Source organism: Argentina anserina, chromosome 3 (genome assembly GCF_933775445.1).
Source record: "Argentina anserina chromosome 3, drPotAnse1.1, whole genome shotgun sequence".
In the NCBI taxonomy this organism is placed as follows: Eukaryota; Viridiplantae; Streptophyta; class Magnoliopsida; order Rosales; family Rosaceae; genus Argentina; species Argentina anserina.
The window spans coordinates 32,345,494-32,372,612 of NC_065874.1; the positions used below are offsets into that span (position 1 = coordinate 32,345,494).

Below are 27,119 nucleotides of genomic sequence, written 5' to 3' on the forward strand. Positions count from 1 at the left end.
TTCAGTATTTTTTTACTATTAGTATCATCGGAAGACGACTGACATGATTGAAATGATTCAATAATTTTTTTACTATCAGTAACATCGGAAGACGACTGGCATGATTGAAATGATTCAGTATTTTTTTTACTATTAGTAACATCGGAAGACGACTGGCATGATTGAAATGATTCAGTATTTTTTACTATTAGTTACATCGGAAGATGACTGGCATGATTGAAATGATTCAATATTTTTAACTTGAAACGAGTTCTTCCCACAAATCATTGAATTACTTAACTTTATCAATATAGATGATCTAATAGATCGAGTATGTGACATATTTCTTGTATTTAAAAGCCGGCCACGAAAGTACCTAGCTCCCGGTCAAACTTAATTACTTGAAAGGTACTCCGTACTCCTAATCACACTAGTTGAAATCTCAACCGTGATTAGAAAAGATGTGATGAAATATATGGTTGGCTTGTTTACATTGAAATCATATTAATGCCCTTAGTAGTCAAACATGATGTGAGATGTTTATATTAATCTGAACGGCGTCTACTTGTAGACGTGGAAACACTAGCTTGATGCCCCTAATTATCTAAAACGACATGTAAGCTTTACCATGGAATTCGGTTTAAGTGGCATTTGGTCATTACCTGCTGATGAACAAGATTATGTCATGCAGAAATGATCAAAGTCATCAAACCATGCTACTTGACTCGCTAATTATGTGTGTTCTCACTTGATATATAGATTAGTCCAATGATATATAAAAGATGTTTGTGAAGCACTCAACCATATTCAAACAATCAAACTTCCAAGCTTGCATGCGTTCATCTCTGCTCATGTCATTGCTTCCTGATATGCCTCTTAACTCTTTTAGTACTCTTCTGAAATTTCTATTCAAATATCGACGCCACCTACTTAATCATAATTCTAATTTAGATCTCTAGCTTGCCTAATTAAACTGCTCTATGCAGTCTGCCGACTGCTACAAAACAAAGGAAAAGTATTAAAAACTGATGCTCACATTTCTTTACAATAGTTAATAACGACAGGAGAATCTCATATAACACAACTTTATCTTATCAAAGTTTTAGAGTTATGTACGATTTGATCTAATAACATGAGCAATCCCAATTGATTTTTGTAAATATTACAATTAAGAATGCGTAATTGGCTTGTTTAACTGACTTTTTAACATCGCATAAATAATGAATTTTTACCTTCAAGAATCTCATTTTTTTTAATTATTATCATACATGACTGTTGTGCGAGACAATTTATACGTTGGTGTTCTTCTTTTCATTAAACTTTTTGATCTTTTCTTACTTGTTCAAATGCTACAAATTATGTCTGTTTTGAAAAAGAAGTTTTAAATACACATCCATAATTACTTAATACACATCCATATTGTATTGAGGTCTCAAATCAATTTTTATAAGTATGCAAATGACCAAAACAGACATGTGTAATAAATTTAGAGGATATAGAGAAATTAATCTTTAGAATGATTTTTTTTGGAAACTAATAAAGCAAGAAAATGAATTTAGATGGAAAGTTGATAATGGAATAAGAAGTGGAAAATTTCAATTATCTATATCTATCCATAAAGGGTTCATAGTTTTCGAATTTAGAATACGTCAAATAAAATTATTTTCCATGTTAAAACGTTATAGATTTCTAATTTCATTAAATTTAATCTTTTTTCCTTCATCCAAACACATCTTTCATGTTTAGGAATTTGAAGAACAAGACTATGTACATAGACAAGAATTTGCCAATAATCAATTAGAACATTTGATCGTTATATATTAAAACATACTAATTATACGAAATTATAAGGTGTTTTTGGTTAAAGATATTGTGGGTGCTTTGTGGTGTGTATTTAATAAAATACAAAAAAAATAAAAATAAATGTGTGGTGTATTAAGTAGGTGTGTATTTAAAATTTATTGTTTTGAAACACTATTACAAATATGCTGAACATTGATATGATATTCACAGATAAAAATACAAAAGCAAATGCAAAAATGGAGCACTAACATAGAAAATGATTTTGTATTTATTCTGGTAATCTTACGAAAATAATGGACAGACTAAAATTTAATCGTCTGTCCCGGTAGTTGGCACCACCATTTTTCTCAGACGTCAGCTTCCTCTAAACAGTAAACACTAAACAATGTCAGAGCTCTGCCAACATCAGCCAACCTCCCAAACACAAAGTCAACCCAACCCATTCACCAAGAACCCACTTCTCTTTTATTATTTCTTCTTCCAATTTTGCAGGTATAATTAAAAAGGTGCAAAAGAAAATGATGGTTATTATTGCCATCATCCATCATCTATGCAGCATTGGAAGTTATGGCGACCTGGTCAGATGTATACCAAGCACAAGGTCCATTTTCTTCATTAAGCTTTATATCTCTGTATCATTGTAAAGTTTAAGACTTTTTGTTGGGTATGGCCAGTTGAGGTTTGTTCTTATATTTTTATCACTTGCTGGCAATTGGGTTTCATCCTTTCTGTCTCAAGCTGTCTGGCATATGGTTTTTCTTTCTTTTTTGATTCCCATGTCTTGTTTTCAAGTATTTGGAGCTTAATGAGTAGTAGAAAATTGATTATTTTAGTTCATTTCAAGTGTTCAAGATGTGAAGGTTTTGCCTTTATTTCGGTTGCCCATTAATTCAATTTACTATCTTTGTTGTGCTGCTTGTTGCTATTCCAGAGGGACTATTCGAATTCTGCATGATTTTCAGTAGTTGGATTATAAAAGGTACATCAGAATTTTAGTGTTATCTACACTAGGGGAATGCATCAATTCAGAGCTTGGATGTCTGTGGCCGTATTGGCCGTGTGCTTGTTCTGGTTTTCACTACAAGCTAGTGGCGCACAAGAGCAGGAGATTACAGACCCGGTAGAAGGTATTTTGCTTATGTTTTACACAGCTTTGCAATTTTAAGATTCCTTGTTTGTTCAGCAGTTTTAGTTGTATGGGGAATAAACGTTGTTATCACGCAAGTTTGTACTATAATTTTTTAATTAGGAGTATGAGTTGTTCATTTGTGCATATTGGTAGATTCAATTTATGAATGAAGCTTTCTGTTTGGATCTTCCAGTTTACTTTGTTCTTGATGGATTGATGAATATGTACGATTCCAATTTACTTTACATGCATATGATGTTTGCAATGAAATTAGTATCTACGCGTTTATGTTTGAATAATAATATCTGATTGAGTCATTCATGATGTATAAATTGGAGAAATTACCTTGTTTTGATCAGAATATCTTTCCTTTTGTTATGGGGTTGTCAATTATCATTTGTTTTATATCTCAGTGACGGCATTGAAGGCCATATGGAAAAGTTTGATTGATCCCAACAAGAATCTGAGCAATTGGAACCAAGGGGATCCATGTACCTCAAACTGGACAGGCGTTTTCTGCTTCAATGGATCATTAGATGATGGATATCTTCATGTTCAAGAATTGTATGACTGAATGCGGATATACACTTTCACCTTTGTTTTTTTTCTTTCCATCTTTGTTGAGAATTTGAGATATTACACGTTCACTGTGGAAGAAATCATCAAACATACTTCTAACTTCTATGCTTGGAAAGACAAGCTTGCAGAATTATAACAATGCATTAAAACATTGATCAATTTGATCTTTCGTTTGTCCCAAAAGTAACCTAGAGATCAGGGACTTAATTAGTGTTTCATGTTAGGAATAACGCTGTGGTCATGTTTATGCTTCAGATAAATGTCTTATGCTGACTAGTTCAACTTCTTTACTACAGGCAACTGATAGCTATGAATCTCTCAGGAACTTTATCACCAGAGCTTGGCCGCTTATCTTATATGACGATATTGTAAGGCTCTATTACAGTAGTATTGGAAAAACTGGAACTGCTGTATGATTTTATATCGTTCTTGGTAAAGAAAGTAGTGTAATGATAATTCTTGGAGAACCTTGTCAATCAATACTACCCGGCTTCTATGTTAGCGATTTTCTCTTTTTCTGATGCATATTCCTCCATGTATTCTGCTGCAGGGATTTTATGTGGAACAAAATAACTGGAAGCATTCCAAAGGAGATAGGCAACATTATGTCTTTGGAACTATTGTAAGTTAATTTGTCTGGTTTCCTAGGCAAGAGTTGGATAGATTAAATATTGGCAGTCTACATTGGCATTCGTGACTTTTCATTTGTGTTAAACCATTTAAAAACCCATATAAGCTTAGAATTCCTGTATTATTATTAAATTTATTAAAAAGGCTTCAGTATCTATTCACTCCTAATATTCTGTGTTTACAGGCTGCTGAATGGAAACCAGTTGTCAGGTCCGCTGCCTGAAGAGCTTGGTTATCTTCTGAACTTGGACAGAATACAAATTGACTCGAACCACATTTCTGGACCAATACCTAAATCATTTGCTAATTTAAACAAAACCAAGCACTTGTGAGGGTCTTAAATGCTGCTGTAGCTAATATGTGATAATTTTACTTTCGATTAGTTTTACATTTCTCTTTCTTCTGTTTCACAAGTTATCCTTCTTTTGGGCAGTCACATGAACAACAATTCGATTAGTGGGCAAATTCCATCTGAGCTTTCCAGATTACCGAACCTTGTCCACTTGTAAGTTGCTTAAGCATGTCCTTGTGACCAATCAGAATCTTAATTTTTTTTAGCTGAGCTTATTATTGTTGTTGCTCCTCTTCATTTTCTATATTATGACCATCTTATGTTAAATAAATGAATCCAATGCTGCAGTCTTCTTGACAACAACAACATATCTGGGTATCTTCCACCGGAGTTCTCGGATCTGCCGAAGTTGTTGATACTGTATGTCTTACTTCATACTCCACATTAGTTTTTTCTTGTTTATATATCCTTATGATTACTTTTTTGTTACGTAGGTAACATGTATTCATCATTCCTTTTGATTTTTGTGTCCTTTTGGTCAATAATTTTTCTGGATATTCTGTTTTTCATCGTAATATATGTAATCCTATTTCGAGTTTCTTACTCCAATCATCTTTATTTGGCAGTCAACTTGACAACAACAACTTTGATGGGAGTACAATTCCAGCTTCTTATGGCAATATGTCTAACCTGTTGAAGTTGTAAGTGGAACATCTGATTCTACACCTGTCAGCTTGCTAGGTTCTAGCATCTCCTTTTATTTTTACTTGCTATATTGCACACTTTCAGGTGTGAAGCTAAAAGCCTTGAGGTTATCTTAATATTGCTAAGACTATATGTTGTTGAAGTGTACTACCAGTATAAGGTTTAGGTATAATTTTGTTGGGAAGCCATGTGCAATTGTTTCTAACATTTGAATAGAGCTTATCTATAAAAGTAGTAACAAAAAGTCAAAAAGCAGATAAATCTGCTAAAATTTGTTAGGTGGTGTATTTGCGTCATACAATTATCAATTGTATCTGTTATTCTGCTACTTCACATAAATAATAAAGACACGAATTTTCATTGATTATTCCATTATTGTGTGGTTTGTACTCTGTTGAACGAACAGAAAGGAGTGTTTACTAAGCATATAACATGAGGATTATATGATTTATATCCAATTGAATATGTTCGTATTTTGGTTGGTTTTGGCAGGAGTCTCAGGAACTGCAGCTTACAAGGACCCATTCCTGATTTCAGTCGGATACCCAAACTTGGATATTTGTGAGTTCATTCAATGTTTGCTCCCCGTACTCCATTTTTATAGTGATTTTATGGCTGTACAAATTACCAGTAGAATGTGATACGCATGGGAAAGATCAATAGCTTATTGATGCAGTACTTATTGATATAAACTTTCAGAGATCTAAGTAGGAATCAGCTGAATGGATCCATACCCCAAGGAAAACTGTCAGATGACATCACAACAATGTAAGACTATGTATCTTGCATATACATCCTTTTGGCACTTACCATGAATTATAGTTAGTTATTCTAAATGATGTGTCATTGTGCTTTAGGCACTCATATAGTTGATTTAATTGTATTGCAATATATTTTTTTAATTTAACATGTGAACCTTGTCCACAGAGATTTATCTAACAACACTCTTACTGGGAGCATACCTGCCAACTTTGCTGGTCTTCCACAGCTGCAAAGATTGTGAGTGATAGTAATACTTTCATTATTTTGCAATATGACGGTTCATTGCATTGTTTATTGATTTTACTGGGCTAAGTCTGAGCTTTGACCTTCCCTGTGAATACTGGAGGAGCTACATTATATACAATTATATTAAATGTTGTAGTAGTTCCAGTTATACAAAGTTACATACTATTTAATGGAATAAACTGATTTATTTTGCTTGGCAGGTCCATTGCAAACAATTCACTAAGTGGAATTGTTCCAGCATCCCTTTGGATTAATACAACACTCAATGCAACAGAAAGACTAATATTGTAAGAACTGTGAAAATTTTACACCTCATAAGATTTAAGAGTGAGTGGGTCACTGATGTTGTGTTTAATTTTCGTCGTATTGAATTATGTTAATACCAATTTCTTTTCTAATCGAAGAATGTACCTTAACTTCCTTTTTTGACTTGTATGTATGCTGTTAATAAATTTCTAAGAGGCGGTGTCTGGTTTCTGATATTGCAGGGAGTTGCAGAACAATCAGCTTACAAATATATCTGGCATTACCCAAATCCCACAGAATGTCACTGTCTGGTTTGCTTCTGGACTTGGGTTTCTACATACATTAATAATGTTAACTGAAATCCATGCTGTTCGCTAGCGCGCACACATATATATCTCACTCACATACACATATGTATGTATCTAGCATCTGTACTTAGACTATTTGTTAAACTTACATATCTGCTCCTTAACACATCTAAATGCTCTTTTAGATATTTGAGTAGTGCACCATATACCAGCATTTGATCACATTGTGCTTTGATCATAATTTTTCAGGCTTCACGGAAATCCAGTTTGCTCGAATGCTAACCTGGACAATATTTGTGGATCTGAAATTGACGATAAAGATGACAGTGAGAGTTCAACCAACTCTACTGCTAGCTGTCCAAGTCAAGCATGCCCGCCCCCTTACGAATACCTTCCTGTAGTTTGTTTCTGTGCTGCTCCACTACTAATTGAATATCGGTTGAAAAGTCCTGGATTCACTGATTTTCGCCCTTACAGAAATAGATTTCAGGAGTATCTTACATCTGGTCTCTTCTTAGATCTTGATCAACTGGACATTCCGTCCTTTGTATGGGAAAAGGGACCTCGACTGAGAATATCGCTGAAGCTTTTTCCTGTATATGTTGCTGATAATGTTAATATTTCGCATACTTTTAATACAAGTGAAGTCCAAAGAATCCTTCACAAGTTCACATCATGGAACATTAATGACAGTGAATTGTTTGGACCTTATGAGCTGCTTTGGATCACTCTATTGGATCCTTACAGAAATGGTGCGTCTCAAAAGCCTCATATTTATGTTGTTTCCTTAAAACAGATTTCATGTTAGTTTATATGCGTGTGTGTTGCCTATTTATGCATATATATATATATATATATATATATGAGAATTTTCAGGTGCGGACGTCCGTACCTTACGTAAGGTACGGATTCGCCGATTCCGGCAAAGGCAGGCTGCAACGGCGGACGGACCACGACAGCCGCACTCCCCACCTCCCGGCGGTCCCGTCTGTGCCGGTCGGAGCTCCATCGGCGACCCACAGCGGTTGGAATCGCTAAATCGCCGGAATCTGCCCAGAAACTTGATTTTTACAGATTCCGGCCGCCGTGGGCCACCGATGGAGCTCCGGCCGGCACAGACGGGATCGCCGGGAGGTGGGTAGTGCGGCTGTGCTGGTCCGCCGCGCCGTTACGGCCTGCCGTCGCCGGAATCGGCGAATCCGCACGGTGCGGACGTCTGCACCTGAAGCGGCATGTATATATATATATATATAAATTTATGTATTTTTTTTCTACTATATTGTGAGTGGTTGTGTATGCATATATGGTCATTTAGGTGAATTTTTATTTGTTTGTCAAGGCTCATGGTTCTATCGATCTATTGATTCACAGTAATTTCCGCCTCTAAGAAATCTGGTGTAAGCAAGGGTGCTCTGGCTGGCATAATAGTAGGAACTTTTGCCGCTGCTGTTGCATTATCTGCAGTTGTCTCTTTATATATACTGAGAAGGCACCAGAGGAATCACCCTGCAATTTCAAGAAGACGTCACAGTGAGTATCTATGTCATAGAGATAATGGTTTTTGTGTAGATAATCATTTCCCAAGGAAAGCATACTTTAAGCTGGCCACGGATTGTGACCTCATTTCGGCCCTTCTGTCTAGTGGCTGGACACATACAATTTTGTTTATGTAGTAGAATTATGTGTATATATAATGATATATGATTAACCACACCTGAAGGGCGTTGGTAGGAATCATGACCTGTATATACGGTTTCTGATACTGTAAATACCCTGTAGCTCCTAGGATTTGTACTGATGACCCAATATATAATAATGTGACAAGATTGGGAAGGCACAGTGCCTCTTGGTCTATTATCTATTTAAGTTCAATTTTAACATCGTGCTCTGTATAAATGCAGAATCGAAGAGTTCCATCAAAATTGATGGAGTTAAGGCTTTCACTTATGGAGAAATGGCCTCTGCTACGAAAATTTTTAACACCTCTGCTCAAGTTGGCCAAGGTGGTTATGGAAAGGTTTACAAGGGCACTCTCGCTGATGGCACACTTGTGGCCATAAAACGTGCACAGGAAGGATCATTGCAGGGTGAGAAGGAGTTTTTAACAGAAATAGAACTATTATCACCCTTACATCATAGAAATCTGGTCTCCTTAGTTGGATATTGTGATGAAGAAGGTGAACAGGTACTTGAGATTAACCTTTTCTTCTAAAGATTTTTTCATTCCAAATTTAAAAGGAAATCTATGTTGTCTGAGACTATAAGCTCATCTGAAATTGGTCTGTCACGGAACATTGAGGAGATAATTTCCATCAATATTAGGAATCAATAATGTTTGGCACTTGCTTTTCTGTCGGTGCCTTTTAAACCAGTAAACTTTCATTTTGGAAAAGCTTAACGGTGTATTGATTTTGATCTGCAGATGCTGATTTATGAGTTTATGTCCCATGGCACTTTAAGGGATCACCTCTCTGGTAAACGATTAACAGTTAACTTTTCATTACGCCTTTCCCTTTTGCTTTGTCTCAATAAGATTTTACTTAGAACGAGTGATAGAGCATTTGAGTTTTGAGTCTTATTTGAAATGAACAAAGTCAGATGAGATTATTAACATATAATTGATACTTTGTATAGCAGTTCGGTCGAAAGAACCTCTTGGATTTGAAATGAGATTGAGAATTGCTCTGGGATCAGCTAGGGGCATCCTCTACCTACATACGGAAGCCAACCCTCCAATATTTCATCGAGATATCAAGGCCAGCAATATATTGTTGGACTCTAAGTTTGTGGCAAAAGTTGCTGATTTTGGACTTTCCCGACTTGCCCCAGTACCTGATCTTGAAGGGGATACGCCTGGTCATGTATCCACAGTAGTGAAGGGGACACCTGTAAGAATCTAAATTCTACTGGCATGATCAGAACCTGAATGGTCATGTCTTTTGGGAAAATAAGGAATGTTCCTGCTCTCTCTCTTACTATGTTGTTTGATTTTGTAGGGTTACCTTGATCCAGAGTACTTTTTAACCCATAAACTAACAGATAAGAGTGATGTTTATAGCCTCGGTGTTGTATTTCTGGAGCTCTTAACCGGAATGCAGCCAATCTCACATGGGAAAAACATTGTTCGAGAGGTAACTATTTCTATAAGTAGATATATGAACCATATCAAGTAATTACTATGTAAAGTTGTAAACAACACAACCTCATTTCTTAATCTACATTTTCATGTTATTTTACGTCAGTTTTCTTTCACTTTAGGTAAATATCGCATTCCAATCCGGTATGATCTTCTCAATTATCGATAGCCGAATGGGGTCTTATCCTTCTGACTGTGTGGAAAAGTTCTTGAGTTTAGCTCTCAAGTGTTGTCAAGATGAGACTGATGCAAGACCCTCGATGGCAGAGGTGGTTCGCGAACTAGAAAACATCTGGTTTATGATGCCAGAGACAGACAGCATAACAACTGAATCAGTGCTCAGTAGTAGTACCGGAAAGGTAGTCAGTGATCCACCATCTTCATCCAATGCCGGGAAGAATCCATATGTTTCTTCAGATGTCTCTGGCAGTGACCTTATTAGTGGAGTCATACCTACAATCACACCAAGATAGCCAGGAACCGTAGCAGGATTTCGCTTTTATTCTCTGGAATTATAATCTGACTCACATTTTTTATCCTGATTTATGTACAGCCTTCATTGTTAACCGTAATATTTTGTAAGGATGATAGTTAGAGGGAGATGTACAGTTTTTGTACCCTTTTGCTACAACAGTAGTGCACCAAAACAATTGCTCCTTGTAGATTTTAATTGAGATTTCTTATTTCTCCCAGTTGAACTCGTGTGCATAGTCAATATTAGTCTCATCTGCATCTCTGAAAATTTGGTGAATGGCTAATCCTACTCAGACTGCAGTCACTGGGTCACTGCACTGCTCTCGGAAAACCAGAAATTCTCCATGGGAGTCTTATTTCCAATTTTCCATCTGCAAAGACTTGGTCAATGGTCAATCCTCCTCAGCTGGCTAGCTCCTACTCTGCTGATCAGAACCTGCATTTTCAGGTGCACAGAGTATCTCTGAAGATCTGGTGCAGAAGGAATTGAAATTTGACTTGACTTTGGTGCAGAGTATCTTTGATGGATGGAAGCCACTAAGTTGCCTATGTTTTATTTTTTGTGTCCCTAATTCATAATATATATATATATATATATGATCAACTGGAACCTGTGAATCCTATTCTTTCATAGTTGGGGTTGGTGTTTGGTCTCTCTTAACTGCCATTGATGGCAGATCAGATAGACGGAATTGCCTTTGGGGAGGATAGCCGTGGACAATCCCCACATAATTTTCTTGAAGTTTGTTCATACATTGTTTCAATTAATTGTCTTCAGAAACTTAACCCCAGTTTTCCATTTAAAGATATTTTAGATGAAGATAGATTTGTATATTGTGAATTAAACCATATACAAGAGACTTATATATAGGAAATGCACAAACCACATTTTCCACCACCTTTTCCACTAACTCTAACAGAGACCCATGAGACTTATATATAGGAAAGACACAAATGCACAAACCACATTTTCCACCACATTTTTCCATTAACTCTAATAGAGACTTATACCGGGCCATACTATTGGTAATCACCACACAACCAAATACCAATTAGATATGGTGGCAAGTACCATTAACTCTCAATACTCCCCCTCAAGCTGGATTCAAAAGATTGATGGATCCAAGCTTGAAAAGAATTCCAAGAAACTGAGCTGAGGGAAGAGATTTGGTGAAGAAATCTGCTAACTGGTCATGGCTTCGAGTGAACACAGTGTCGATCACTTTGTTTTGAACTTGAGAGCGAACATAGTGGCAGTCCACCTCTATATGCTTAGTGCGCTCGTGAAAAACAGGGTTGGCAGCAATGTGCATTGCCGCTTCATTGTCACAAAACATGGAAATAGGCTGAGCATGAGAAAATCCTAAATCAAAAAGGAGAAACTTCAACCATATCAACTCACAAGCAATAGAAGCCATAGCGTGATACTTAGCTTTAAGCACACGAGTAATAACACTTTGCTTCTTACTCTTCCATGTTACCAGATTCCCTCACACCAAAGTACAATATCTAGTTGTTGACTTACGATCACATGAATTTCCAGCCCAATCCGCATAAAAAAATCCTATGATTTTGGTGTGATGATTGTTCTTCATCAATATACCTCAACCAATAGAACCTTTAAGATATCGAAGAATCCTCTTGACAATTTGAATGTTCCTCAGTAGGTGAATGCATAAATTGACTCACCAAGCTCACTGCAAATGAGATGTCTGGTTATGGTGAGATAAATCAACTTTCCAACAAGCCTCTGATACATTTCCACATTGTTGAATTTATCACTTTCTACTTCTAGTTTCAGCTTGCTGTCAAGAGGTGTCAAGAGGTGTGACACTAGGCTTGCAATCTGTTATCTTGGCTTTTTCTAAAAGATCCAGTAAATACTTTCTCTGATTGAGAAACAAACCCTTAGCTAAAGTGGCAATCTCTATACCGAGAAAGTATTTCAACACTCCCAAATCCTTGATCGCAAACTTCTAATGCAAGGAATGTTTAAGAGTATTGATTTCTTCTTCATTATCACCTGTAATAATAAGATCATCAACATACACAAGTACCACCAACTTGCCATGCTGACCAATTCTCACAAACATGGAGGAGTCTGCATTGCTTCTTTTGAACTCATTAGCTTCCAAAACACAACTTAACTTAGAGTACCAAGCCCTAGGAGATTGCTTCAGTTCATACAAAGACTTGTGCAGACTGCAAACCAGTCTCGGATCACTTGCTTGAGGATGACCTAGAGGAAGCTGCATGTAGACTTCTTCTTCTAATTCTCCATGTAAAAAAACGTTTTTTACATCCATTTGATACAAGGGCCATGAGTGGTTTACTGCAATAGACAGAAGTACTCTAATTGTGTTCATCTTGGCCATAGAAGTAAATGTCTCCTTGTAATCCACCCCATAGGTTTGAGTGAATCCTCTAGCCACCAATCGAGCTTTATATCTTTCAACTCTTCCATCTGACCTGAATTTCGTTTTAAAAATCCATTTGCTACCAACAACCCTTTTTCCTTCTGGAAGTTGAACTACACTCCAAGTTTTGTTGGCATCCAAAACTTGAAGTTCTTCTTTCATGGCAGTAGCCAAACAACCTGCTCACTTGCTTCCTGGTAATTTTTTGGTTCAGCAGAACTTGAAATGGCTGAGAGAAAGGCTCCATGAGAAGAATAAACTTTGTTGTAGCATACAAAATTCTCTACTGGATATTTGGAGGAATAAACTTTATAATCTTGCAGTTTAAATGGAGGTTGCCTAATCCGACTTGGATATCTTCTCTCAGTGGGATTGGCTTGATCTTCATCATCAACAACTTCTTTTGAGTGAATAACACCATCATCATCAGTCTCATGTGGACTTTCAAGAGTTGAAAATGCATTTTCAGACTCAGCTGCAACATCGTCCGGATCTTCTGAGCCATCAGAATAATTTCCAGAATTACTTTCATCATGTTCATCTTGTTTAGTGTCAGCTGCACCTGTATGGACCAGCTGAGATGGATTACTTGCTTCCACTTCTTCCCCACTGATTGGTAATTAAAGAAAATCAAGGAAGTACTCCCCCTGAGGAGATAGAACTGGTGCACTGTAAAATGGAATGTTTTCAATGAATCTGACATCTCTTGAGACTACCAGTTTCTTGGTGTGAGGGTTGTAGATTTTATAACCCTTATGAGTTGAAGAGTAACCGAGAAAGATACATTTAACAGCTTTTGGATCAAGTTTATCCCTGTGAATAGATTGAACATGAACATAGCATATGCATCCAAATATTCTGAGATGAGAGATATTGATTTTCTACCTTTGAGAACTTCATATGGAGATTTAAAATTCAAAATCCTACTTGGCAGTCTGTTAATGAGATATGCAGCTATCTGAACCCCTTGAGACCAAAATCTCTTTCGAACATTAATTTTAAACATGATTGACCTTGTTTTTTCAAGAAGATCACGATTTTTACGTTCAACAATACCATTCTGTTGTGGTGTTCCTACACAACTTGTCTGATGTATGATTCCATTTGTACTTAAAAAAAATTTGTGACATGATTTTGGACATATATTCATAGCCATTGTCTGATATGAGGATTTGAAGTTTAGATGAAGACATGGTTGTAACAAAGTTATAAAAATCTTTGAAGGCAGACATGAAATCACTTTTGAGTTTTAACAAGTATAACCAAGTTATTTGAGAGAAGTCATCAACAAAAGTCACAAAATATTTATAACCATCGAATGAAACAAGAGGGGCAGGTCCCCAAATGTCAGAGTGAACAATTTCGAATGGTTTGGTAGCTCTGGATACATATGAACTAAAAGGTAGCCTAGATGAAAAACTTCACACTGAAGTTGCTCTTTACATAAAGTTGGAAAAACAGAAGACAAAACACGTTCTGATGGATGTGCAAGACGTTGATGCCAGAGTTGGTGTTCTTGAGCTAAGCTGAGATTTGCTTGAATGACTATGGGGGATCCTAAACTCCTTTGAGAGATAGTACATACCATTTAGATAAAACCCTTCACCAATTAGATTCTTGGTTGCTAGGTCCTGAAATATAACCTTGTCAGGATAAAAAATGGCAAGGCATTTTAGAGTATTAGTGATTCGACCAATAGAGATCAACTTGAATGGAAAAGAAGGAACATACAAAGCAGTGGAGGGTATAATTTCAAATAAAATGTTTATTTTTCCCTTTCCTAAAACAAGAGCACCTCTACCATTGGCAACATACACAAGAGAAGGAGAGGACATTTTTTTCAAAATTTTAAAGCTTAGAATTTTGGTTAGTCATGTGATCAGTGGCCCCTGAATCTATTATCTAAAAATCATTCATAATGCTAGCATGTAAGGCAGTAGAGAAGCTTTCAAGATATATGGAACATCATCATGTGACACTTCATCTGCCTCATATAAGAAGCCAGCAAATTTACCAACCAAAGCTGCAATATTTCCATCATTCAATTGTTGTTTAGTTCCTTGCTTGAGTTCAAGATAGGCTGCAAACTCATTTATCAACGCAGCTGGGTTGGCAGTGAAATCCAAGAGACCTCCAAAACTAGATGAGGAAATTTTTCCTTGTGAACTAGTACTTTGAAGTTGGACTAAGCATCTCTAGCTGGTTTATCAAATTTTGGCTTGAGTTCAGGGTGCAAGATCTAACATCTCTCTCTCTCAAATGCCCCTGACAATTACAGTGCAAAACAGTTCAAGCCACTTCCCTTTGTATACCTTCTTCTCATTGGTTCGATGATCACTAGCAAAGGCTCTTGCTTCAGAGGCATGAGCTTTTGAATCTTCATTCATCACTCTCCTAATTTCTTCTCGTTGAATGGTGGCGCAGATGCTTGTCAAGGTAGGAAACTCAAACAACATCAGGATGTGGCTGCGCAAATCCTCATTTTCAGGGCCCAAACTTGCTAAGAGTTGGAAGATCTTGTCTTCTTCTGCTCTCTTTTAGAGGATGGTGGCGTCAGTGGTGTGAGGTCTGTACAAATCGATCTCATTCCACATGCTTTTGATGTTGCCAAGGTGATGAACGAAGGTACTTGCTCCTTGCTTGAGACAAGTGATGTCTCTTCGCAGATGAAACACCTTTGCGACATGATTTTGGTTGTCATACAATTCTTTCACAGCCTTCCAGAGATGCTGAGAAGATTCACAATAATTGAAGATTTCTCTAATGGCGGGTTCCATGGAGTTTAGGAGCCATGACATGACTAGCTGGTCCTTGCTAAGCCATGCTTCATAATTAACAGATAAAGGCTCAGGAATTTGAACACTTCCAGTAATAAATCCAAGCTTGGATCTACCACTGAGAGCAAGAGTTATAGATCTAGACCAAGAAAGATAATTATGCTCATTAAGGAGCGTAGAAGATAGGCGTTGATTTGGGATTTGTGAGATTGGGGAAGAAGAAATTGTTGAGCTGCTACTGGAATCTCGCATATCAGCCATGACTGAAAAGAGCTCAAAGAGACAGGTCTATAAACAGTCATGCTCTGATACCATAAAGATATTTTAGATGAAGATAGTTTTGTATATTGTGAATTAAACCATATACAAGAGACTTATATATAGGAAAGAAACAAACCACATTTTCCACTAACTCTAACAGAGACTCATAAGACTTATATATAGGAAAGACACAAATGCACAAACCACATTTTCCACCACATTTTCCACTAACTCTAATAGAGACCCATACCGGGCCATACTATTGGTAATCACCACACAACCAAATACCAATTAGGTATGGTGGCAAGTACCACCAACTCTCAATACCATTCTTCCCATAACCAAAAGGCCTAAAGCCTCCCCTGGTCTTAACCGCAGTTATCAGGTTCTGATTGACTTGCAAACACCCTCAATGGCAAATAGCTCAGCTTCATACGATGATGTCTGCAACACAATCTGAACTTGATGATATGCAGTAGCTAGTAGCTTGCTTGTATATATATTGGTTGAGATGAGGCTCATAGTTCATGATCATTTTCCTCTACCCTTCTATTATCTACTAGCAATCTCCAATGTTTTAATGTAGATCTAACTATGGGTTTCTATTTGCTTTGTGAATTCAAATTCACTTGCCTACTTTAGAGTTGAAGGCTATATGTTGCAAGAGTTGATTCTTTGGATCCAGTTTTTAGGGTTAGCTTGACGCACAGTGATACTAATTAAGTTAGCTCATTAGCCTAGTTAAAGCTACAAGATTGATGTTCATATAATAAGTTTTGCTCTCAACTCTGCACACGTTTTAGCTTATGTGCTTCTAATAAAATTAGCCATCTCCTAGCTTGACATGTTATTTAAGATCAATACTTTTCAATTACACAAAGATCAACGTAACCTCGGAATTCATGATACTCAGTTCACCATCTTCATCCTACCAATGCTACTATCGTCTACTATGTCTCCAGCTCTAACTTCTTAGCTGTATATATACCAGTACCACATCAACTTAAGTCTGAAATTTGGGGAATTTCTGGTAATTTCCTGAAACTTGTGAATTCAAGAACTACGACAGTAGGTGGAACTGGAACGTTTATCGTTTCTCAGATGACCCAAGATATCATGTTGAAGATGTATGTTATAGTCGCTCAGATACTAAGGAAGAAGAAGAAGAAGTGGTAGAAGATGACCGGCCACTTGACTCAAGTCCAGCAGTGCCATTGGAGCCTCGATTATCATCAGACTTGGTCGTAGGCTCGTAGCTACAAATAACACTACTCTAGTATTCTCCCAATCATGTCAAAGTTCCTGAAGAATGTAGGGAACTGACATTTGGAACTGTTAGTGATCTATTTAACTACTTTTCGCATTCTAGTTGATTCTTGTAAGCATGGCTCTGCTAAATATATATCAGTGGTTTTGTAAAACTGGTTAATATTTGAGGTCGGATTATCGTGCTAAAAGTATAGTCCCGCCCCGTCACATTTCCTGAGTTCAACCATTCTTTCTATGCAAAAACTGGCCGCAATCTTGTTGTGTCTAATGACTCTAATCTCAACCAAGACTATAACAATAATCCACATGTATCCTTAGCACCTGTTCGCTCTTAACTAACATATCATTGTTAACAAATTGTAGCACACGAAATCCAGCAATTTAATTGAAAAAAAATCTTCTTTCTTCCTTCTGAAAAAAAATCTTCTTTCTTATGTTCATAGGAAACTATCCTCATCTTGATTAATATTTTGAATTAATTTCAGTTTATCCTCCTAAATTTTACACTCAAAATCAATTCACTCCTTGAACTTTTATTTTAATAAGTTCACCCCCTATATTTTCAAATGATATCAAAAAATGACAAAATTCAGATTTTCTTAGTTAAAATCCGATAAAAAACTATCAAAAGAAGGCTTCAATATAATGCAAGACCAAAAAAAAATTTCCAACAACAACACTGAAGCTTTAGAATTATGTCTCGTAGCATAATTATCAATATAATGGATATAAAAATATGAATTTTGTTTTTCTTTGATGTTATTTAAAAATATAGAGGATGAACTGATTAAAATAAAAGTTAAAAAATAGATAAACTGATTTTAAGTGTAAAATTTAAGTGGTAAGCTGAACCTAATTCTAATATTTTTACACCAAAACTTATAACTCATTGGGAAATTATTCGACAAAAAAAAAAAAGGGGTTTCCGTGCCCAAATTGTCTTTTGGGTCTCACATTCAAGTCGGTTGTTACGGCCCAAACGATGACGCAAGCCCATACGCACAACCCAAATAAGAAGTAGGGCAAACCAATCCCAGCCTCCAGTACTATAAATACATCGCATTCCCTCATTTCCTTCTCTAACCCCAAAACTCTCTCCTCCCCACAAACCCTAGCCGCTCAACCCAAACCTCTCCGCCGACGCCGCCATGGGTCGCCGCCCCGCCCGATGCTACCGCCAGATCAAGAACAAGCCCTACCCCAAGTCCCGCTTCTGCCGCGGAGTGCCCGACCCGAAGATCCGAATCTACGACGTCGGGATGAAGAAGAAGGGCGTCGACGAGTTCCCGTTCTGCGTCCACCTCGTCTCCTGGGAGAAGGAGAACGTCTCGTCCGAGGCTCTGGAGGCGGCGCGTATCGCCTGCAACAAGTACATGGCCAAGTTCGCCGGCAAGGACGCGTTTCATCTACGCGTTAGGGTGCACCCGTTCCATGTGCTCAGGATCAACAAGATGCTCTCCTGTGCCGGAGCCGATAGGCTTCAGACTGGTATGAGGGGAGCCTTCGGGAAGCCGCTCGGGACCTGCGCTAGGGTTGATATCGGACAGGTGTTGCTCTCTGTGAGGTGCAAGGATAGCAACAAGAACAATGCCTGTGAGGCGCTGAGGAGGGCCAAGTTTAAGTTCCCTGGTCGCCAGAAGATCATTGAGAGCAGGAAGTGGTCAGTTTTCGGTTTCTCTGATTTGATTGTTTGTTGGTTAATTGATTTTCGATTGCGTATGATGTTTGAATGTTTGACATATTTGATGAGATTTTCGATTGCGTATGATGTTTGGATGTTTGACATATTGGATTGTGGTTTGTTGTGATCTGTGGTATGTTAGTCTGTTCATTGTGAATCTGGAACTGAATATGATGTTCAATTTTGTTAATTTTCAGGGGATTTACCAAGTTCAACAGAGTGGACTATGTGAGGTTGAAGTCAGAGGCACGCATCATTCCTGATGGTGTCAATGCCAAGGTCAGTAAATTTCCAAGAAGTGAATCTCTTTTGTAGTCATGTGGTTAAATTTGTTGCTATGTGAAATCTGGGTTCTTGCGTAGAAACTTATTTCTCTGTTGTGGTGATTGCAGCTTTTGGGATGCCATGGATCTTTGGCCTTGCGTAAACCTGGGGAAGCATTCATCGACGCTGCTGCTTAAGAACATCTTTTCTAGGAATTGAATTCGTGTGTAATCCAATTTCTGTTTGCGCTTTAAATTCTGTTGACTCTAAAGTACTCTATATTTGCATTTTGTATTTCAATGACTGAAAGCTTATGTCTTTCATCTGGTACACAAGTTTTGGGAATTAGTATTTTGCTTTAAGTCATATTCTCCGAGGGAGGTTTGATTTCTGTTATCAAAAAACTTTTAGCTTATACTATAATTCTAGTGCTATCATCAAATTATTAGGCAAAATTGTTTCACTGCATCCTAGATATTTGGATGGTAAATATTTCCCCCAACTCTTGGTGATTCAATACACAAGTGCAGCAGTTGTGATTATGCTGTATAAACAATGTTGCATGCATGGTCGTGACAAACTGGGATCGCAATCTGGATCGTACCATAGTTTGACAAATAATCTCATAATTTGATTCAAAACAATGGAACTGTGATCAAGCGCCATCAGATCCATCAATGCTGGAGATAAGACGTAGACCTGTAGAAGGGTCTGTATTCTGAAAAATTGGGACTGAAAACGATATCTTTTATCTTGCATATAAGTTTTGGGAAATGTAAAAGTCTGCTTCAACTTTCTCTCTGTTGTGGAAGTTCTAATTTCTGTATCAACAATCTGGTATGATGGCTGACCTGCAGATGATATAAGTTTGGTGAATTGATAATATAATTCCATTGCAAAGTTCCTTACATCTGGCGATACCTATTAGGTTGATAAACAGCGCCCAATTTTGGTAACGATGCTCGATCATTTGCTGACATGAAGATTGGATCTAAACATTCATTAACATTAGCGTAATAAGCCAAATTCATAAGTTGGATCTGTAGCCAAAAGCTCGATCAACCATATTCTAATTTAAGTCAGAACCACTAGATGCGTGATCAAGTAACCTAAATACTGAAATACTCCCCCATTTTTTTAATAAGTACCATATGAGAGAATCAGAATGTCAGGGGATGCCAAAAGATGTGAAGCTTTCTTAGTTACAAGCTCGCTCACTATGCCCTCCTTCTCAGTTTATATGGAACTGCAGCTTCAATTTTTGGGCTCTCCGGTAGAAGCTCTGGTGGAGTTTTCATGTCAATTATTTCAGGACTGGTAGCTCTTTTCGACCTTCTTAATATTTTACAGTCTCGGTCAGGCTTCTTGGCCGCCTTTGATGGCTTTCCAGCATTCTTAACTTTGTCCTTCTTGCAATGTTCTTGAGTTTTCACCTTAGTTATGTAGATCTGCCCATAAAAGATGATATCAATATCTGAAAAGGTATAAAAGTGTACATTCCCAAGCACATATAAAATTGTAAACCAATCTACAAATGACATAAATTGTAACTTAAAAAGATAATGGAAACGTTATGCATCAGTCTTTTGGCAGAGCTGATGATATAAGTGTGACGGACAAACATATGCTCAAGCACTGGAGAACTGAAAGTCTGAACCAGATTTTAGAAATGGGACTTCTCCAGCTTCATAAAAGGCTAAAACAAAAAAGTTGTAAACCATGCAGTTAAAAATGTCTACTTTGATATATTTGAATTCCTTTGATATTTATTCAACGGAATTGTTGCTCCCAAATGCAAATTTTGCAGTTAAAAAATAGCAAATTTCTAAAGAAGCTAGAACTTGAACAAAAAAAGATGAAATTGTGAAGGGTGCCACACATATTTCTACCAGGTCTAGAAGGGTCTTGCATGAAGTACCCTCTTAGCTCACGTTTAGATACATTTAGCAAATGCAATGACATCAACAGATCAATGAATGCGAATTCTGTCAAAGAATCCACATATAAAAGAATATCATTTCAAAAACAATAAAAAAAACATAGCTGGATATACAACAGTCCCAAAACAAAATAACGAAATGAAAAATAAACAGGCAACTAAAAGCCTGGGATTGTAGATACAATCATATTAAAGTTTCAAGAAACAGAAATAGCGTCATGATACTTCAACTACCTTAAAAAATTCAAGCTTTTATGATATGCAGGTAACTATAAAACAAGTCATAGATCAAGGAGGCACGCCTTGCCTTATAGCGCAAAAAGCATTAACGATTCAACTTTCCCATTAGGTGTCAATCAGTACCCAAATCCAGTGTGCAACTTTCGAGATATAGATTTTAGACTATAAGCTCCATGGTACAGTGTATAAATGTGTTTGGATATACCATACCTTAAACCTTGCGGGTTCAACCAATTCAAACACAAGTGCGTCACCGTCATCCAACTTGCGGTCCAAAGCAAACCCTCTCCAACCACCACTAAGACCAGCTCTCCTGGCAATGTATTTAGCATCACATTCCTCGCCATCTTCATCCTCTAGAACAAATTCAGTGTCTGATTTTGGGAGATGATCCTCACAGAACTTAGAAGGAAGACCCTTGTAAACAGAACATGAATCAGTAAACACGGAGATTAGCAAAAGCAAGCTATAATACTATTTTTGCCACAACATGAATCAATATTGGCATCGTAAACAAAAACAAACATTAATAAGCTAAAAACAGAACTTCATTGCAACTCACCAACCAAAAACAGCTATAGACATGAGACCGAACCATTGATTTGACAAAACAAGGATGTTCAGACTGCAGACTCTCTTGAAGCCGCTCTGCAGCTCTGAAAGCAGCAGTCCTTTCTTCAAAAGAAGCCATTCTACATTCTTCCAAAGGCCTTGCAAGGTAGCTGAAAATCATGTTCGCAACATCACTACTAATATCTACACAATACTCACAAATCACAGAATTTATCAAACTAAATTTGACACAGCAAATATCTATTGCTACCTTCCAAATGTAGATGAACTGGACCTCAACCTCTTCCTAGTTGGAGGGCCTATGTCAGCCTGCATTAAACATTAAAAATGGGTTATGGGTTTTCTTCATCATAGAAGATTCTAACCAATCACACCCAACACTTACTTCATCAGCATATGATTGAATTGGGTTCCGCTCACGGGTAGAACGTCTCGGCTCGACTTCAAAAGCAGTGTTCTTTGCTTTTGGCTTCCAAACCCGTTGCTGCATCAACATTCAACAATGACATTAGCGAATACCCAGCAATTATAAACAAAAGTACATTAGTAAACACACAACAGGAAACAAGGGAATAAGTTCGGGTCTTTGAACCTGCTGGGGCTTCTTCTCAGAAGCAGTGAGATCAGAGAGAGTTTTGGAAACCTGGGTGATCCCCAATTCCTGAAACTTCTTCCTGTTTTCTTCAAGGCGTTTGTTACGAGCTTCTTCGTAAGCGGCCACCATTTTTTTTTTGGGTGCTTCGAAAACTAGAGAGAGAGAGAGAGAGAGAGAGAGAGAGAGAGAGAGAGAGAGAGAGAGAGTAATGAACGTGTGGAAGTAGTGGGCGGGCTGCTGCTGCTTAACACTGTGTTGTATAAGACGTTTGAATTTCAAAGTCTCACCTTTTGCCTATGGCCAAACGACGTCGTTTCGTCTCTTTGTTTCATAGGGAACGGTGTAGGTAACTTGGTCATCATAATTTCACTTTTTACATCAGTAAGGGGATTTTTTTTAGATTGTTACCCATTTTACCCTGTTGCAGATCATCATGTTCAATCTGGGTTCAAGTCTTCAAGAATTGAGTTTGATAAAGCAATCTATGAAGTTGATAAACGAGTTGAAAAGCATACAAGTAGAGCAAAGCAATCTCAGAACTCCATTCATTCTTACCTAATAGAAAAAGCAATAGATGCCAGTGAAGAATCTTATCTCAAAAGAACGGAGGAGCTTGTTCTGGAACTGGGGAAACTGTAAGATCCTATAGAACATCCTTGCTGAAAACTGACGAGCAATTAGTATGGCTTATACGGTAGTGCTGATAATTGGTATATTTTCATTTCAGATCTAATATCGTGGCACACTTGCCTACAAAATCATTGGCAAACCACAAATGAACTTATTGCATACAGTGATCATTTGCTGGTCAGATCCACAATGATCATGGACTGTAAATATCTAATGGAGATGACCAAAGTGCACCATGGAGCAAGGTCACAATTGCAAGCACAAACAAAGGAACAGTAAACAAAGATTTCAATATCAAAATAGTTGATTTAGATCGTAATTGGCTGTACTGCAATGGGCAGATAAGCCATGATTAAAATTATTATTCTCTCAGAATGCTCTAGACTCTTTCAAGGTCTAGCAATACCCAAAAAAATTGTCACTTTAACGGCTACAAGTCAAGACAAGAACTGGAATGCCAAGTACCATAGCTTAACCCTGTAAGTACAAGTTTCACCAACTTGAACAGAAGCCAAAAACCTAAAAACTGAAATTATTTGCATGAACAGGAAAATACATCAATTGAAAGTATGACTTCAGAACCTATGCTCCAACTTCTCTTTTTCTTTGTAGTTCTGCACGTACCTGCATACATTTTGGAGATTCAGCCTAAACCAGGAAAGATAATAATAGTATTGACTAGACAATAATTTTGAGGCAGAAAGTGGAACAGACTACACTGACCAGCACTAGGAAAACAACAACACAAAGGGCAATCATGAATAAGTCCGACTATCCAATAACCTGATGTATAACTAAACATTAAGATGTTTTGCATAAGCCTCAAAATGAAAACGATTAGTCTCATGATACACAATCGTTGTTCATGAATAAATAACATAGTTTTGCACTTATGCATTCATATGATTAAACTTAGATTATATATATTTGTGCAGTATGTACAGCACCCCACAAGCTATTACTTCCCATAAATACCACATACCACATACTCGATAAAATCCTCATATAATCAACTAATCACCAACATGAAAAGCATGTGAATCCCCAGTGATGAACAATGCCATTCACCAATTGCACACAAGCATATCAAATACCAAAAAGCACCCACCTCCCCCCCCCCCCCTCTTCCTAACCTATTCAAACACAAACCCTAAAATCAAACCCACCAAAGCTTCAAACTTTCCACAATCACTAAAATTGGGTATCCACAATCTCCAGAGAAATGACCCAACAAACAGCAATACACACCATAATTTCTAACAAAGCAATCCATTATTCAATTATAGGGTTTCAAGATTACAAAATCAAGAGAATAAATCAAAGAGTTTAGGGGTCGTGAGGATTACGCATAGGTTCCGACGACGGGTCCGACGGCGAAGATAGCGCTGTGCCAATTCTCGGAGATCTTGTGGTGGATCTTGGACGGCAGATCTTTCCAGAGACCGGGCATCACCTTCTGCTGAAATGGCGAGAGCCCGTAAACCACCGCCTTCATCCTCACCGGTATTTTCCCCATCTTCCTTCTTCTTCTTCTCAAATTCGATTCCGGTTCTCTGAGATTTTAAGTCGCAAAACGGAGGACGAGAAGAGTCTGATTCTTACTTAATAGTGATCTATTGGGCCAGGCCCCACTGGCCCAGAACGCTGCGTTTCCTCTCTCTTTCTTTGAACTGATCTCTGTGATGACACGTGGTTGGTTTAAAAGCATGAGTTTGGAAGTAAATTTGTTGCCCATTTGCCCACTCATTAGCCCACTTCTCAGATTAATGACACGTGTTTTTGACTCAATTATAGTCAAACCATGATAACAAAATAATTTTACAATAATATAAATTGTATTTCTTCTAGTTTTCACATTAACTCAATAAAAAAAAATCCAACCTAGGTTTACTCATTCTACTCTTCATCTTCAAATTTTTTTTTGAAATTGTGAAAGGTGTTATTACATTAAATTAAAATATTGTCTAAAGAAAATTAGATCAAAATACGATTTTGATGACATTTATTTGGAGTACTACCACCTTAGAAAAATCCAAGACTGAGTTTTGGAGGGAGTAGAAAGTGCAATTGGGTGGATGAAGAATAAAGTCCTTGAATTGTTCGTCCATAATGAATTAACACTGATTTTTTTTTTTTGCTAAAAAAGAATTAAGTTGAAGTTAAAACTATTATGATTTTATTATTGTGTATTCATGATGCTAACTATGGTTAGATTATAGTTGAGTAAAAAACACATGTCATTAATCTGAGATGTAGGCAAACTAGGGGTGTGCGATAAATTTGCTTCCTATGAGTTTGGTAGGAGATCACTGAGAAAGTGAGTAAGTTACTATTGTTAGTGCTGTCTACTTAGTGCTATTGTTAGTGTTATTGTTAGTGCTATCTTTTCTTAGTGCTTACTTAGTGCAGCAGCTTCTTTTCTTAGTGCTATTGTTAGTGCTATCTTTTCTTAGCTAGTGTTTACTTAGTGTAGTTTCTTTTCTTAGTGCTTTTGCTTTGCTAGTCTATATATAGTTGTTTCCATTGTAGCTACAAACATAATTCAGTTGTAAAAACTAGCAGTTTAATACATCATTCATATTCAAATTATTTCCTTGTGTTACCTTCTTCATGGTACCAGAGCAGTGATCCTCATAGGACCTGCTTTTGTTTCTGATTTTCATTTCATCTTCATTATCATTTCATCATGGCCGGAGGGGATACGCTTGCAGGAAACTCTTCATCTGATTCCAAAGATGTCATTGACTCCAACACATCATCTCGTCTCACCTCCACCTTGCTCATCATCTCGTCTCACCTCCACCTTGCTCAATGAGTTCAATTACATTCAATGGGCCAATGCCATGACTTTGGCTATAGGAGGAAGGCAGATGACAAATTATATTAACGAGGAAGCAAAGAAACCCATTACTTCCGATGCTTGGCTTTCTCAAGATCAACTGGTCAGGTCATGGATCATTAACTCCATGGAACCAAGGCTGCAATCAATCTTTCAATACTCAGAAAGTGCTCTTGACATGTGGAATGCAATCAAGGGCATGTATGGAGATCTAAACAACAGTGCTAGAGTGTTTCAAATCAAGAGGGAGCTGGCTGATCTTCGACAAGGTAATCTAACATTCACTGAACATCTTGGCAAATTAACTGCAAAATGGAATGAGCTCGAGATCTACAGGCCCTTTACCACTGAGAGAGCTATACTTTTGAAGAGACAAGAGGAAGATAAAATATTTGAGCTTCTTGCTAGCCTTGGAGCTGAATATGAGGATATCAAGAGTCATCTTCTCATGTCACCAGAGCTGCCTACTCTTCTCAATGTGAGAACCACCATTCAAAGAGAAGAGACAAGAAGGAAGGTGATGACAAATGCTGAAGTTGCTGTTGTTGAAAGAGAGGAGAGGGATGCTGATGCTAGAGCTTTTGCTACCAACAACAGACCATATCGAGGCAGACGCCCAGATCTGAAATGCACACACTGTGAAAAGATTGGAAGGACTGGAGTAGGTCATGTGAAGGAAACTTGCTGGATTCTTCATCCTGAGTTGAAGAACAAGTTTCATGAAAGCTCGAGGGGACAGTTTAGACCTGTCTATACTCCTAAGGCTAATCAAGCAAGTTGCAGCTCTTCTAACTCACAAGATCTCAACAACTTCACTGCAAATCCCATCAATCTCATCAATGAGTTTGCAGCTTTTATGCAACAGAGACAAGGCAACTGTAATAGTGAGGGGGCTACTGCCATGCTTGGCAAGTTTGCAGGCTATCTTGCTTATTCAAATATTGCAGGGCAAGATGAGATTCCAGGTATCATTTGTGCAATTTCCACTGCCTTAGATTTGTGCAAGAATAATGACTTTTGGATTGTGGATTCTGGCGCATCAGATCATATGTCTAATAATGCATCCCATTTAGAAGATTTTCACACTTTCAAATCTCCCTCACATGTGTCAGTTGCAAATGGAAAGAAAGTTCCAATCTTAGGAAAGGGTAGACTCAAGCTTTTCTCTAATCATAAGTACTCATATGTCATGATTGTTCCCTCATTCCCATTCAAACTACTCTCAGTTGGAAAAATCACTCATACTCTTGATTGTCATGTTTTTTTCTCAACTAATAGTGTTGTGTTTCAGGATCGTATTTCAAAACAGAAGATTGGTGAAGGGTTTTTCCTAAATGGCCTTTAC

The 27,119-nt window shown here is 37.5% G+C and overlaps 4 protein-coding genes across 7 annotated transcripts; 2 read left to right on the forward strand and 2 right to left on the reverse strand.

Moving 5' to 3' along the window:
• The first annotated feature begins 2,213 nt into the window (after nt 1-2,213).
• On the forward strand, nt 2,214-10,836 carry LOC126788865 (probable LRR receptor-like serine/threonine-protein kinase At1g06840). Of its 4 annotated transcripts, none has more exons than XM_050514873.1 (21): nt 2,214-2,383; nt 2,714-2,909; nt 3,325-3,475; nt 3,787-3,858; nt 4,041-4,112; nt 4,305-4,448; nt 4,554-4,625; nt 4,761-4,832; nt 5,039-5,113; nt 5,610-5,678; nt 5,817-5,885; nt 6,045-6,116; nt 6,326-6,412; nt 6,614-6,682; nt 6,929-7,431; nt 8,051-8,209; nt 8,581-8,864; nt 9,102-9,153; nt 9,314-9,567; nt 9,676-9,810; nt 9,938-10,836. In XM_050514873.1, the coding sequence occupies exons 2-21, from the start codon at nt 2,798-2,800 to the stop codon at nt 10,286-10,288; spliced, it is 2,874 nt and encodes a 957-aa protein (XP_050370830.1). In that variant the 5' UTR covers nt 2,214-2,383; nt 2,714-2,797; the 3' UTR covers nt 10,289-10,836. The 4 variants fall into 4 exon arrangements, with proteins under 4 accessions (XP_050370830.1, XP_050370833.1, XP_050370832.1 ...); XM_050514876.1 differs by having other exon boundaries at nt 9,317-9,567; XM_050514875.1 differs by lacking the exon at nt 2,214-2,383 and adding an exon at nt 2,396-2,461.
• Nucleotides 10,837-18,087: 7,251 nt separating this feature from the next.
• Nucleotides 18,088-19,322, forward strand: LOC126788869 (60S ribosomal protein L10). The gene is made up of 3 exons (XM_050514879.1): nt 18,088-18,673; nt 18,892-18,973; nt 19,087-19,322. Exons 1-3 carry the CDS (start codon nt 18,162-18,164, stop codon nt 19,153-19,155), a joined length of 663 nt encoding a protein of 220 aa, XP_050370836.1. The 5' UTR covers nt 18,088-18,161; the 3' UTR covers nt 19,156-19,322.
• Nucleotides 19,323-20,125: 803 nt separating this feature from the next.
• LOC126788867 (putative B3 domain-containing protein At5g58280) lies at nt 20,126-22,475 on the reverse strand. The gene is made up of 6 exons (XM_050514878.1): nt 22,303-22,475; nt 22,096-22,194; nt 21,961-22,019; nt 21,700-21,859; nt 21,348-21,554; nt 20,126-20,406 (listed from the first exon to the last, which is right to left on the reverse strand). The coding sequence occupies exons 1-6, from the start codon at nt 22,432-22,434 to the stop codon at nt 20,176-20,178; spliced, it is 888 nt and encodes a 295-aa protein (XP_050370835.1). The 5' UTR covers nt 22,435-22,475; the 3' UTR covers nt 20,126-20,175.
• An 804-nt stretch (nt 22,476-23,279) lies between these two features.
• Nucleotides 23,280-24,493, reverse strand: LOC126788870 (cytochrome b-c1 complex subunit 8-like). The gene is made up of 2 exons (XM_050514880.1): nt 24,282-24,493; nt 23,280-23,559 (listed from the first exon to the last, which is right to left on the reverse strand). The coding sequence occupies exons 1-2, from the start codon at nt 24,449-24,451 to the stop codon at nt 23,511-23,513; spliced, it is 219 nt and encodes a 72-aa protein (XP_050370837.1). The 5' UTR covers nt 24,452-24,493; the 3' UTR covers nt 23,280-23,510.
• Nucleotides 24,494-27,119: the final 2,626 nt, after the last annotated feature.

Coding starts and splice junctions, on each gene's coding strand:
- LOC126788865 (XM_050514873.1), top strand. CDS start 2,798: ATGCATCAATTCAGAGCTTGGATGTCTGTGGCCGTATTGGCCGTGTGC. Junction 6,117..6,325: donor CTTCCACAGCTGCAAAGATT/GTGAGTGATAGT, acceptor TTTGCTTGGCAG/GTCCATTGCAAACAATTCAC. Junction 8,210..8,580: donor AATTTCAAGAAGACGTCACA/GTGAGTATCTAT, acceptor GTATAAATGCAG/AATCGAAGAGTTCCATCAAA.
- LOC126788869 (XM_050514879.1), top strand. CDS start 18,162: ATGGGTCGCCGCCCCGCCCGATGCTACCGCCAGATCAAGAACAAGCCC. Junction 18,674..18,891: donor ATCATTGAGAGCAGGAAGTG/GTCAGTTTTCGG, acceptor GTTAATTTTCAG/GGGATTTACCAAGTTCAACA. Junction 18,974..19,086: donor CTGATGGTGTCAATGCCAAG/GTCAGTAAATTT, acceptor TGGTGATTGCAG/CTTTTGGGATGCCATGGATC.
- LOC126788867 (XM_050514878.1), bottom strand. CDS start 22,434: ATGGTGGCCGCTTACGAAGAAGCTCGTAACAAACGCCTTGAAGAAAAC. Junction 22,195..22,302: donor CTGAGAAGAAGCCCCAGCAG/GTTCAAAGACCC, acceptor ATGTTGATGCAG/CAACGGGTTTGGAAGCCAAA. Junction 21,860..21,960: donor AGTTCATCTACATTTGGAAG/GTAGCAATAGAT, acceptor CATGATTTTCAG/CTACCTTGCAAGGCCTTTGG.
- LOC126788870 (XM_050514880.1), bottom strand. CDS start 24,451: ATGGGGAAAATACCGGTGAGGATGAAGGCGGTGGTTTACGGGCTCTCG. Junction 23,560..24,281: donor CCCGTCGTCGGAACCTATGC/GTAATCCTCACG, acceptor AAATGTATGCAG/GTACGTGCAGAACTACAAAG.